We start from the raw sequence: 13,508 nt of genomic DNA, 5'->3' as shown, positions 1-13,508 counted from the left end.
TCTTGATTTTATGTAACTAGAACTTTTGGAATTTATGAAGAACACTTAGAACTTGAAGATAGAACTTGAGAGAGATCAATTAGATGAAGAAAATTGAAGAATGAAAGTGTTTGTAGGTGTTTTTGGTCGTTGGTGTATGGATTAGATATAAAGGATATGTAATTTTGTTTTCATGTAAATAAGTCATGAATGTTTACTCATATTTTTGTAATCTTATGAGATATTTCATGCTAGTTGCCAAATGATGGTTCCCACATGTGTTAGGTGACTCACATGGGCTGCTAAGAGCTGATCATTGGAGTGTATATACCAATAGTACATACATCTAAAAGCTGTGTATTGTACGAGTACGAATACGGGTGCATACGAGTAGAATTGTTGATGAAACTGAACGAGGATGTAATTGTAAGCATTTTTGTTAAGTAGAAGTATTTTGATAAGTGTATTGAAGTCTTTCAAAAGTTTATAAATACATATTAAAACACTACATGTATATACATTTTAACTGAGTCGTTAAGTCATCGTTAGTCATTACATGTAAATGTTGTTTTGAAACCTTTAGGTTAACGATCTAGTTAAATGTTGTTAACCCAATGTTTATAATATCAAAAGAGATTTTAAATTATTATATTATCATGATATTATGATGTACGAATATCTCTTAATATGATATATATACATTAAATGTCGTTACAACGATAATCGTTACATATATGTCTCGCTTCAAAATCATTAAGTTAGTAGTCTTGTTTTTACATATGTAGTTCATTGTTAATATACTTAATGATATGTTTACTTATCATAATATAATGTTAACTATATATATAACCATATATATGTCATCATATAGTTTTTACAAGTTTTAACGTTCGTGAATCACCGGTCAACTTGGGTGGTCAATTGTCTGTATGAAACCTATTTCAATTAATCAAGTCTTAACAAGTTTGATTGCTTAACATGTTGGAAACATTTAATCATGTAAATATCAATCTCATTTAATATATATAAACATGGAAAAGTTCGGGTCACTACATTTTTCATGTTATACATTTTATCTAAAAAGATTTAGAATTTGAGTTTGGATTTGAGTTTTTCGTTTTCTTTCACGAACCTGTTTTCCAGCTATTATGTATTAAATTCTCTTGTTTTTGATTCTGTTAAATTAGAATCACAATTATAAATTATTATTATTATTCAAGTATTGAAACTGAATCAAACATTTATTTGATGATTGGGATTTATTTATGATCGATGGTTAATCAAAGTGGAGAAGAAGAAGACTTTATTTATACGGGTTATATTTATTCAAAACCATATTAATTCAGAAATAGAGAAATAGCGGGATGGTGAAGAGTGTTAGCGGGTTAACGAGAGGTTGGGAGTTCGAGTCCGGGCAATGGCATCTTTTTTTTTAAATCCTATTTTAGTGAGGTAGTAACTCTAATTCTTTTAGTATTATTATTATTATTATTATTATTATTATTATTATTATTATTATTATTATTATTATTATTATTATTATTATTATTATTATTATTATTATTATTATTATTGTTCTTATTGTTATTATTATTATTGTTATTATTATTATTATTGTTATTGATGTTGTTATTATTATGATTGTTATTATTAGTGTTAAAATTATTATTATTATTACCATATGTATATCATTATCATTATTATTATTATAGTTATTAATAATACTATTATTATTATTAGTAATCTTATCATTTTAGTATTATTATCAACATTATGATTATGATTATGATTATTATTATTATGAAAGTAATAAAAATTTACTATTATTATCATTAATATTAGAATTTATATCATTTTATTATTATTAGTATTATTATTATTAGTAATAACATAAGTATTATTGTTAATGTTATCATCATTATTATTAATATGATTATTAGAATTGTTATTATTAAACTTACTATCATGATTATCATTCTTACAAAAATTATTATTTTGTTGTCACTAAAATTATCAATATTATTACGAATAGATATTTTCATATAAAAAAAAAATTACATTACAGTATATATATTATTAAAGAGATATTAATTAAGCTATATATATAAGAAATATCAATTAACATATAAATATATATTTTTATCTTATGTAAACTTTAATATACAGTTTTATTATTAATGATAAATACTAGTTATATATAACATATAAATTAAATATATTAAATTTATCTAAATAACATATAGTATAACAAGTATATATATATATATATATATATATATATATATATATATATATATATATATATATATATATATATATATATATATATATATATATATATATATTGTTATATATAATTGTTCGATTACGATTATATATATTAACGAATATACAAATGATATAGGTTCGTGAATCCGAGGCCAACCCTGCATTGTTTAGTATCGTCGTATGAATATTTTTACTACAAAATATTGTATTGTGAGTTTCATTACTCCATTTTATATATATATTTTTGGGACTGAGAATACATGCGCTTCTTTTATAAATGTTTTACGAAATAGACACAAGCACTTAAAATTACATTCTATGGTTGGATTATTAAACCGAATATCGCCCTTCAAGTCTGGTAACCTAAGAATTTAGGGAAATGGGCCCTGATTGACGCGAATCCTAAAGATAGATCTATGGACCTTGACAAGTCCCATTCGGGGTACGAATGCTTTAGTACTTCGAGATTATTATTATACAGACGAGAGGTTCTGTTTGGGGATATTCTACGCATTAAATTTAACGTCGGTTACCAGGTGTTCAATCCATATGAATGATTTTTTATTCGCAGGTTACGCGTGTTAATATGTACTCGGGTTACGTGTACAATTAAATATATGAAATCTTGTGGTCTATTAAAATGATGAAAATGAATGATTATGATAAACTAATGAACTTACAAACCTTTTGGTTGACACTTGAAAGCATGTTTATTCTCAGGTATGAAAGAAATCTTCCGCTGTGCATTTGCTCATATTAGAGATATTACTTGGAGTCATTCATGACATATTTCAAAAGATGTTGCATTCGAGTCATTTAGTTCATCAAGATTATTATTAAGTCAATTATAGTTGGATATATTATGAAACGGTATGCATGCCGTCAACTTTCGATGTAAGAAAATTTTGTCTTTTCAAAACGAATGCAATGTTTGTAAAATGTACCATAGTCAAGTACCTCGCGATGTAACCAAATGTAATGTATTCGTCCAGATGGATTAGGACGGGTCGTTATAAGGCATAACACATAAGTGTTAATCAACAACTTGTGATCTTAATTCTTATCTAGACATCCTTAGTATGATCATCAAGTACCAACACACTTAAGCCAATGTCACTAGAACAATAACTACTATTAAAGATGACTTAGTGATTAATTAAGGGAAATGCTTTCAAGTGTAACTAGTAAAGACTTGTAATTCTAAAATACACTTAGATACATTTAGGATGGTCACCAAGTCCCAACTAGATATTGCTCTTCCCTTGTGCATGTGTTGGACATTAATGTGTGCTTACACATTAATCATGCAATATGTTATATTGCAAGTAAGCTTGCTAAAAGCTTAAATTACAAGTTGTGTGAATATCTATATGATTGATCTTAGAGTAACCATCTCTTGCTATGTGTGAGTATTACTTGCTATTTGCTAATATGTCTAATACTCATAAATTTGTCAACTTGATTAACATGCTTGCTATGTGCTTACTAGTTAGGATTCAAGTAACTAGTCTACTCCAACAAATTAAGTGTAAATTGGTTCACAATGAAATTATGATCAATTGTTTACTTGATCTTGTCTAAGTAACAAATTGTGATTGCTTGTTCAAGTATGACTTAACTTTGATGTCTCTACATACTTAATGATTATCTTAGAAAGACATCATTCAATTAATCTACCTAAGCTTAAAATAAACATGACTTGTGATTCCAATTAAAACTAGGAAGTTAATGACATATTGACTAGTATTTAGAATTGAACCAAATGCATTAAAGTGACTAACTAAGTCTTGACCAATCTGAGATTTCCCAAAATATCAATCAAGACACTTCTCCAAGAATGTTGGGTTCACCACTAATGGAGTGTTATGTCACTTTCACACAATAAGACCAAATCTCACACACTTAATGCATATAGTACTTGTATAGGATGTTTGGTTTCTTTTGCAGGTGCTAGAAGGAGTAAAGGTGTCAAAATGTGGTGTTCAAATTTGAGTCAAATGGCTTTACAACGGATACCAATTTTAGACTGGAGCACGCACGGTCGAACCACGGTCGACCGTGCTGGCAACCGTGTGTCAACGACCATTTTTTGAATCCTACTATAAAAGGAAAGCATTGAAGAGCATTTGAAGTTGACCCACTTGCATATTTCAAAAGCTTATTTCCAGAGATCACAAGGGCTCTAATTACTACTCAAATGTGATCAAGCAAAAGAAGATTCTATGATCTTATAGATATAGAATTTAGTTGTTGTAAACTTACTAATCAAAATCATTAATCTTGTGAGTTTACTTAGTGTAATGTATGTCCTAGTATTGTCTTAGGATCATCATTACAAAGTGTATAAGTCTTGTAACTTCAATTAGTAGAACCATAGGCTAGCTTAGTGATCTACTTCCTTAAAGGGACTTAGGAAGTTGATTAATATTATTTGAAGATTAATACTTGTCGAAGGTGAAGATAAGTTGATCTAGGTTGGAGTTGATCTTTCAAAGGGATAGAAAGATTAGGTTTGTTGTCTACCAAAGAAGTTGAAGACTTTTAAATCGGATCTCCACCGGGTTTGAAGAAAAGTGCTTAGTGAAGCAACAAATCTCGATTAGTGTAATCGGTGAGTGGATTAAGGTGGATTAGTTAACATCCACCCGAACCACTATAAATCCTTGTGTCTATGTTCTTTACATTACTTCATTCATCATTTTGAACATATACACTACACACATCAAGTTTGAGTTGAATTGGTTGATCATAGTTAATCGAATTTGATGATCAATCGAAAAAGTGTTAAAAACGTATTAAGTAACTATTCACCCCCCCTCTAGTTACTTACAAATTCGATTAAACCAAAATTAATAAACGTTTACGAAAACATCCTACAAAATATTATGTCTCGCGGCAATTACATTTTCAATGTTTGACCAAATTTTAAAGAGAAAGAAAATGAAAAAGAAAATAAAAAGTACGTTATTTCTTTTGCGTCGTCATCCTCAATAAGTATTGTCGCAACTGGTTGGCAGACTCCGTTGATGGTCAAATAGGTAAAATAATTTCTCGTAATGGGTCTTTTTGTGGCAATATTTCATCGCCTCAAAAGAGTTAGTCACCCGTCCTCATTTTTCTTGCAGTGAAGGTCCAAAATATAGACCATATGATAGTTTTGTTGATAATCTTCCTCCCTTGTCGTGTCATGGTTCTGAACAGAATTCCAGAACTACCAATCATCAATAGAATCTAACTTAATTTTTTTTTTAACGGTAGGTAAATATAAAAAATGGGCACTTGTGGTAACTTAAATCTTTATATTTAACTAAAGATTGACTATATAGTTATCAATTTTTTTTTTATTTGCACGATCAACTTTTATCTTTGCGTTAAATCTATGTATACACACATGCTATAGAACTTGAATTTCATTCTATAAGTATGCACATAATATACATGATACAATTGCGTTACTTTATAAAAGTTAAAAAATAATGCATTTGTGAATTAGATTTTGTTATATATGGAAAAAAAATATTGGTATAATTTATATATGTTGTAATCAAATAGAATTATAGAAGGATTTAGTTTAATCAATATGTAGATATTGATTTAAGATACTTTTTAATAAATACTTTTAAAATAATTTATACAATAAAATAATTATAAATATTTTTTTAATAATGTAAAGGTAGAGAACCAAGGGTGAGAGAGAACTTATAGAACCCACATATTGAGTAAATTTGCGCAAGATTGAGCTCAATCTACACACATATTGAGTTCAGTCTTTGTTCTCTCTAGATCCTCACTACACACACACATACATATATATATATATATATATATATATACATATATATATATATATATATATATATATATATATATATATATATATATATATATAAAATATTGTTATGAGGGAAAAGTTAATCTCAATTATAATATAAAATATTATTTTGATTTTTAGTTTAAGAAGAATAAGAATAAGAATAATAATGGGCCAATAGCCTAGTGGCGAATGACTCACTCTCCCTTAGGGGAGGTGAGTGTTCGATTCCCACTAGGTGAGGATTTTTCAAATAATTGGATCAAAAACCATTCTTACCGGGCCCAAATGATCCCTTGGTCTCACGCATGCGAAGATTGAAACAATGACAATGCATGTTCGTTTATCGGGCCTGTCATGCTGTGGGGAAATGGGTGATGGTGTTTCGCCAGGCTCCAGTGGGCTACCGGGGACCGCTGGATGGGTTGAAAAAAGTCAACACATGGCTAACATGTCCCTGCCGATACACATTTTTTTTTTTTGAAACAAGAAGAATAAGAATCTTCGTATATGATTTTTTTTTTCTTGTGTATCTTAAGATAACACAATTCAAAATAGTATTGAATAATATTATATATTATATAATTATAATTATATTACATTAAATTCAAATAAAGCTAATTATTTAAATAAATTCATTTTTCAATAAATTTTGATTGGTTGATTGAATTTTAATTTTAAATTAAATTCTTAAAACTCTTTCTTTCTTTATATATAAAGAGAAAGAGATTATAGGGTTTTAAATAATCATATTATTTTAAAATTATACTATTGTATTATAATTAAAATTAAAATTAAAATTAAAGTTATATTTATTCGTAATATTTATTAAATTATTAATATTAATGTATAGATATAGATAGAAGAGTTGCTCTAAAATAAAATTAAAAATTAAATTACAGAAGAAAACAATTGGAGTACAAGAAAGCAACGTTTGCACCATCTCTTTCTCTCTGGTCCGGGAAAAGGTAACACTCACCATCCCGCCTGAAAGTTAGGGTTTCGTGATTATTTTTAAGAAACTTATTCCCTATTTCACTTTTCACTTTTCAATATTTTTATATATTCACAAATAAACCTTAGTGAGGGAAACAAAGTTTCGAACATTTTTTTTGTGTTCTTTCTACTGGTCTGTATTCCAAAACAGGTAATCAGCTCAATTTTGTATAATTATTTGTTGTTTACTATTTTTTTTTTATTTTTTTTATTTTTATCTTTGAGTGTTTCGTTCGTGTGTGTGAAAGGTGTTTAAAGTTTTGGTTTGATTAAATACTGTAGTTTAAGTTAAAATTAAGTGAATCTATGTTTGTATGGTAGTGTTAATTCATTGACAACATGCTTGTGTTTTAATTGGAGGTTGATATTATCATGTTTAATGTTTCATGCTTAGTAATAGAAAATTTTAATTTCAATTTACAGGGTATAATTATTATTAATTAATAATTTATAAATTATTAATTTAATTATTATTATAAAACTGGGGTATATTTGGAGGTGCTAATTTTGGGTTGTTTTCCCCCTTCCAAGTTAATTGTTTTTTCTGTACTTTTGAGGAAACTTTTGATATGGTTTTTGTTTATTTTTTGTTATCATGTTTCATTAGGTAAACGATGGAATAGTTGTCGTGTGGATTTGGTTGCATTGCATATTTGACATGAGTGTGAATGAATATACTTCATATGGTGATTTCATGTTCTGTTGATGAGTTTAGGACTATTTTAGGGTTAAAATTAGACGAAGACGATCTATATAACTTGCAAACAGTAGCATATTGTATAATCTTTTGATAATCTAGACAATGTCTCTTTTGTTTTTTCTATTTTTAGTATAACGTTAAGGAATTTTTTGACTTCAGTATATTATGATCTCGTGAATAGTCAAAGTGCTACATAACATAAAGAAAACCGGTAAATATAACATCAACAACCCTTGGTCACGTCTTCAAATCTTAGAAAAATATACTAAAAATAGAATCTAGGTGACATTGTCTGGACTATTTAAGAGCTCACGAGAACAATTAAGATATATTTTCGTCTATCATGCTTATTACAAATGAGTTCCCCTTCCTGAATTATTCAGGATATATTTTTGTCTATCGTACCCAACTCCACTTGTATAATGTGATGTTTGCAGGGTACAGAATAAATTTATGTAACATACTGTTTGTTTCGGTTCAAAATTAGAAATCTTAACCGGCAGGTGAATAATTATGACTTTGGAGGACTTCTTTACGTCAAGTGAGTTAAAAGATGGGCTCACAACTCCCGATAGAGTTAAGGAGCTCATCACTGTGATGCAAAGTGAGAAAGACTTGGTCAACGTTAGTCAAACAACCCGGCAGTGGTCAACGGTTGCAACCATCATTGCAGCCACAGAGAACAAGAACTGCCTTGATCTTTTCATCAATTTAGGTGGATCATCTATCATAAATAAGTGGCTCAAGGTTGCTCAGAAGCTTCAAAATGATAACGAAAACGGTGCGGTTGAAGAAGTAATGATTGCGTTATTGAGAGCACTCGAGAGACTGCAATTAGATAAGGAAAGCGTGGTTAATTCTGAAATAGGTAAAACCGTACTGGATCTTGGTGGTCATTGTAGTTCTAGGGTTCGTGAAAAATGTAAATCGTTGTGTGATAGTTGGATGCTAACTCAGGAAAAGATTGATGAAGCTCCAAAATACGTAAAAAATCCCGAGTCGTCTAGTGGTGATAATACGGAAACTAGCCCACCATCAAATAAAGAAATGGACTCAGTAAACACGAATCAGGAGGTTCTGGATTGTGTTGAGGCGTCTTGTAAATCGACAGTTAATGTTGAAAAAGATAATTTGGTTAAAGATATTTTAGTTGAGAAATTGGATGTTAAAGATGAAAGGGAGATTAATTTTGGGGCTAAAGGTGACTTGACTGAAACGTTAATTGTATCAAGTTCATTGGAACAGATAGCTTCGAGTGCTGATGTGGACAATCTGTTACAACCTTCTTCTAGAAACACTGATGTGTTAAGTGATAAAGATGAAGAAATGGTTGATGATGGTGAAAGCCCAAAAATATCTTCAAATTCAGAAGGTGACAGGGAAGCTGACACCTCAACTGGTGATATTTTGAGTAACGGAAATACAGAAAATGGTTTACGGTATTTAAAATTTTCAATAAATAGCAAGGCATCAGATATGGAGCTTGACTATGGGATGATCGACCCGCTGGATATCGCTGGACAAGTTGCTAATGAGATGGAACAACATGTTGATTCACAAGAACGAAGTTGTAGTACCACAGAGAAAATGTTGGGCGGTGGAATCGATAAACAGTCAAGAAAGTCAACAGCAGATTCCGTAAACGGTCTAGATAGTCAAACGCCAGTTGTGGCCGAATCAAATAAGGAGATCTCATCTGGGCCCGTACCCGAACATGTGAAAGATGCAGAAACCCTAGTTTCGCAAATTTCCGAGGTGGCTCAAGAATCAGAACCCGACACTGGAAGACGGTTCTCGGGGTTTGATTTGAACCAAGATGTTTGTTCTGAAGAAGACGATAATCCGGTCTCTGAAGGTAGGGGGACCCGTGAAAAGTCAAAGCAGCAGTCTGAATTTCTTGATTTCGATCTTAATGTAGCTGATGATAGTGAGGATAAAATGGAAATCGTATCTGGTCCTCCGTCTGGGGAGGAATCCTCTGTAGCGAACCCTAGGCTACTCGAAAGGCCTCAGTTGGATCTTAACAGTATTATCGGGGACAACCGAAACGGGTGGCAAAGTCCATCTCGTTCATCTTCATCGTCATCAAAATCAAAACTACCTCTAAAAAGAAACATTGATCTGAACTTAAACGATCAACACATTTTCTCAAATGACGATTCGTTCGATAATTCTGTTATTTCCATATTTGGTAAAAAAGTTCAGGTGCCGAAAAAAGACCCGTTTATCGAACCTAAAATGGATTTCGGTTTAGGGAGACCTCTAGAATCTTCCTTGCATTATGCTAAGCCCGATCCTAATCCCGGTCCTAACTCAAATCCACCCTTTTATGGGCATCATAACGGCATGTTTTTCACCGTGCCTATGTATGGATCATCGCATAGTATTCCAATGCAAATGCCATACATGCTTGATTCAAGAGGAGCCCCTTTTGTACCTCAAGTTATGCCGTCTCAGCAACCGTCACCTTTCATCATGAACATGACTGCAACCGGGGGCCCACACCTGCAGCAAAACGTTGATCTGAACACTGGTTTAATGATCAATGGTGGAAATAGGGAGACGAATCGTTTACGACAGTTATTTCCTATTCCTCAAAATGTTGATGAACGATACTTGAGACCAAATAACTCACTACAAGCGCCTTCTAGTTCGACTGTTGGGGTGAAACGTCATGAGCCCGAATCAAGATTTGATTTTGTTCCGGTTAACAAACACCATCAACCACCGTGGAGGTAGAGGTTTGTTTCCATATCATGTGAATTTGGTTTCTGCAGTCATACATAGCATAGCGTTGAGGGATGTTAGTACAACTCGAATACAGATTCTTGAAAAGTCGTTTTTGGGACATTTAGACTTGTTGGTTTTGAGAAACCAGATGGTCATTTTTAAATTTTTATCGATTAAATTAATTGATGAAAAGGAAATAGGTTTCTTATCTTTGGCCATAGACATTTATTTCTTATTCAAGTTTTGGGTACTTGATAGAAACTTTGTTTTTCTTTCTAGTTGTATATGTCTTCTCCATTCCATATTCCATATATATATATATATATATGAAAGAAAATTAGTAACGGTTCAAGTATTTACATATGTTTTTTTTTGGTCGTCTTGCTAGGCTCTATATGTTTCATTGATTGAGTAATTATGGAACAAGTCTTATTATTGTGTTTGAAACCGGAAATGTGTAATGGCATATATATGTACACATGTAGATGTAGAAGTGAACATTGTGTATTTTCCATTTTTTGTAATATATAAACTTTCTACATATCATCGTACCTCATTCGTCTACACCTAAATCTTCTGTTCCAAGATTGCTTTCCAAAGCAAGTAAGCAACTACACGTATATTATTTCCCAATCAATTAGTTACTTTGGGGTCTGTCTGATAAGAATACGAAATTAAAGTATTTTTTATTATAATTTATTACAGTATATTTTTTTTTTTTTTTTGGACGACAGTGTTGTTTGTTTACAAACGGGTAAATAGATAAAGTTTTATTACTTGGGGAGGATGAATATCGGCATAAACAGATTATTCGTGATTGGTTCTAATCTTTTTTTTTTTTCTTTTACGACCTTACTTGAACATGATTTTTTTTTTTCCTTCTTGGCAAAAGGTGTAGATGGACATGAACACTCATATCCTACATTTTCCTCGGAAATTCACCGAACTCACCCCGTAAGAGTTAGATGCTTGTAAAATACTTCCACTACCGATGTGGCAGGAGTGAGTATTGACGCCGTTCGTAAAAGAAAAAAAACGAGTATTGATATCTCTCAACTAATAGATTTACGTTGTCGTGGACGCCGTTGATAGAGTCTACAGGTTTATTGTTTATTTATGTGTTGGGTCTTAAATCTATTATTTCTTCCTTTAATAGTACATATGACATATGATCGTTCTTCCGATAAATTGAAAATAGGAGTGGAGTTGTTTTTCTAGAAACTTAAATGAGTTTAATTGTCTTTTTAGATGAAGAAAAATGTCATAAGATAACTTAGTGGTTGAGGTTCTTGTGTATTCATGAGAGGTCTTATGTTAAAAACTCGCTCTCACGGTCATGAAAAAACCCAATTACGCGGGCTACATCTCAACTCGCTATTAATAGAATAATCTGAAGTCCAAGGGCGGTTTATGCAACTACGGGAGATGAACGCGTGGGTGGTTAAGTCTCCCTGGGTGTCCCAAACTGATGTCCAAAAAAAGAAAAAAATAGAATAATTTGAAGAAGAAAAACCTTTTTAGCTTACGTTGAATCGAGAAATAGGTTTGATTGTCACATAACAATAACTTCTTTGTATCTAGTAATCAGCTTTGCCAAATGGAAAGAAAATTGGGTCATGTGTTCTTCCTGTCTTCTTCTTGTCTTCACCCCCAATTTAGACGGCAACCTCACTTTCAAAGAAAAAGACTTGGGTCAAGTCTACTAACATTGGAGTGTCGTTTGGGTTTAACTTTACTTGAAGAAAAATAATAATTATACTCTTATTTCCTTTTTAAATATCTTAAGGATCATTTAGAAAATAAATTACATATTTAAACTCAATATAACCATGCTTCCCTTTCATGGAGTTCATAGTATTGATAACAATAACATGTCCTCTCAATCAAAGCTCCATTCCATTAAAGAAACAACAGATTTCACATTTTGTGACATACCAAAAACAGAATATCACCACGTACAAAAATCTGATAATGAAGACTCTTTTGAATTTTCACCACCTCCATGGTCCAAAGACGTTCGTTCAGATCGTTCTAATAACACGCGTCAAGCATCTTCCATGGTGGAAGGAAGGAAAGAGCTAATGGAAAAGTTTGAAGACATGCCGGAATCATGTTACGAGTTGTCACTAAACCATATGGTTGCAAAAGATACAAAGCCCGAGTTGAGGGAAGAAAAAAAAGGTGCAAAAAAGAGCTCGGTTTCAAGGAGTGTGAGCCTTGATACCGGAGTCTTTCTTCTCAAGATGTTTGTCCCCACCTCTTTTGGCTTGAAGAAACATACAGTTCCTCGAAGTACGTCGATGGACGGTTTGCAAAAACGTCCCGTTGATGCAAAAAAGTGGAAGACTTGGTTTCTTGCTTATAACAAAGAAAATGATGGTAGTAGATCAGGTAACAGTAATAGAGGGTACCATACTGCCACCAAAAACAGGTTTGCATTTTTTTTAGTTCTGTTATTTGGAATAAATTTATATATAATTTATTGCTTTTTAAATGTTTTTCTAACATATCTATTTCATCTTACTTGGTGGTTTGCTTATAGGTATGCAGAAGAGACATTGAAGCCTGGATGTATGTTCAAATCAACAAACCAAAAGGGTTGCATCTTCTTTTGTTTGAAAAGTGTCAACAACTAAAACGGATCGAAAATCTGTTCATGTTACATGGGAGGGCAAATATCATTTCACTCAGATGTACTCGGTCTAAACAGGTTATCATATAATTGTTTCAGACCCTTTCGATGTCAACAACTAGAAAGCATGTAATTCGTGTTATTTTTAGAAAGGTAAGATAGATATAAATGTTATCTCATTTTTTATATTTGAGCAAAAATAGTAATCAGATCGTGTATTTACATCATTAGAATGCAGAGTACCTACAAATTTCCTTTCAGTTTGTATCTGTAGAGATGGCAATTTGCAAATATTAAATTTTATGAAACGAAAATGAAAGTAGATAACTAATTAATTCTGTTGTTTTAAATCGCTCAGTACTTTGTCATCTATCTGTAATAACCATGATAAT

At 31.3% G+C, this 13,508-nt stretch overlaps 2 protein-coding genes across 3 annotated transcripts; both read left to right on the top strand.

Annotated features, from left to right (window-relative positions):
• Nucleotides 1-6,962: 6,962 nt before the first annotated feature.
• LOC139892810 (uncharacterized) lies at nucleotides 6,963-10,945 on the top strand. Of its 2 annotated transcripts, none has more exons than XM_071875937.1 (2): nucleotides 6,963-7,026; nucleotides 8,192-10,945. In XM_071875937.1, exon 2 carries the CDS (start codon nucleotides 8,268-8,270, stop codon nucleotides 10,491-10,493), a length of 2,226 nt encoding a protein of 741 aa, XP_071732038.1. In that variant the 5' UTR covers nucleotides 6,963-7,026; nucleotides 8,192-8,267; the 3' UTR covers nucleotides 10,494-10,945. The 2 variants fall into 2 exon arrangements, with proteins under 2 accessions (XP_071732038.1, XP_071732037.1); XM_071875936.1 differs by lacking the exon at nucleotides 6,963-7,026 and adding an exon at nucleotides 7,084-7,205.
• Nucleotides 10,946-12,278: 1,333 nt separating this feature from the next.
• LOC139892809 (uncharacterized) lies at nucleotides 12,279-13,272 on the top strand. The gene is made up of 2 exons (XM_071875935.1): nucleotides 12,279-12,915; nucleotides 13,027-13,272. The coding sequence occupies exons 1-2, from the start codon at nucleotides 12,314-12,316 to the stop codon at nucleotides 13,118-13,120; spliced, it is 696 nt and encodes a 231-aa protein (XP_071732036.1). The 5' UTR covers nucleotides 12,279-12,313; the 3' UTR covers nucleotides 13,121-13,272.
• The last annotated feature ends 236 nt before the right edge of the window (nucleotides 13,273-13,508 follow it).

The sequence above is a fragment of the Rutidosis leptorrhynchoides genome, chromosome 2 (assembly GCF_046630445.1).
Source record: "Rutidosis leptorrhynchoides isolate AG116_Rl617_1_P2 chromosome 2, CSIRO_AGI_Rlap_v1, whole genome shotgun sequence".
NCBI lineage: Eukaryota > Viridiplantae > Streptophyta > Magnoliopsida > Asterales > Asteraceae > Rutidosis > Rutidosis leptorrhynchoides.
This window is presented reverse-complemented; position numbering and strand designations above follow the sequence as displayed.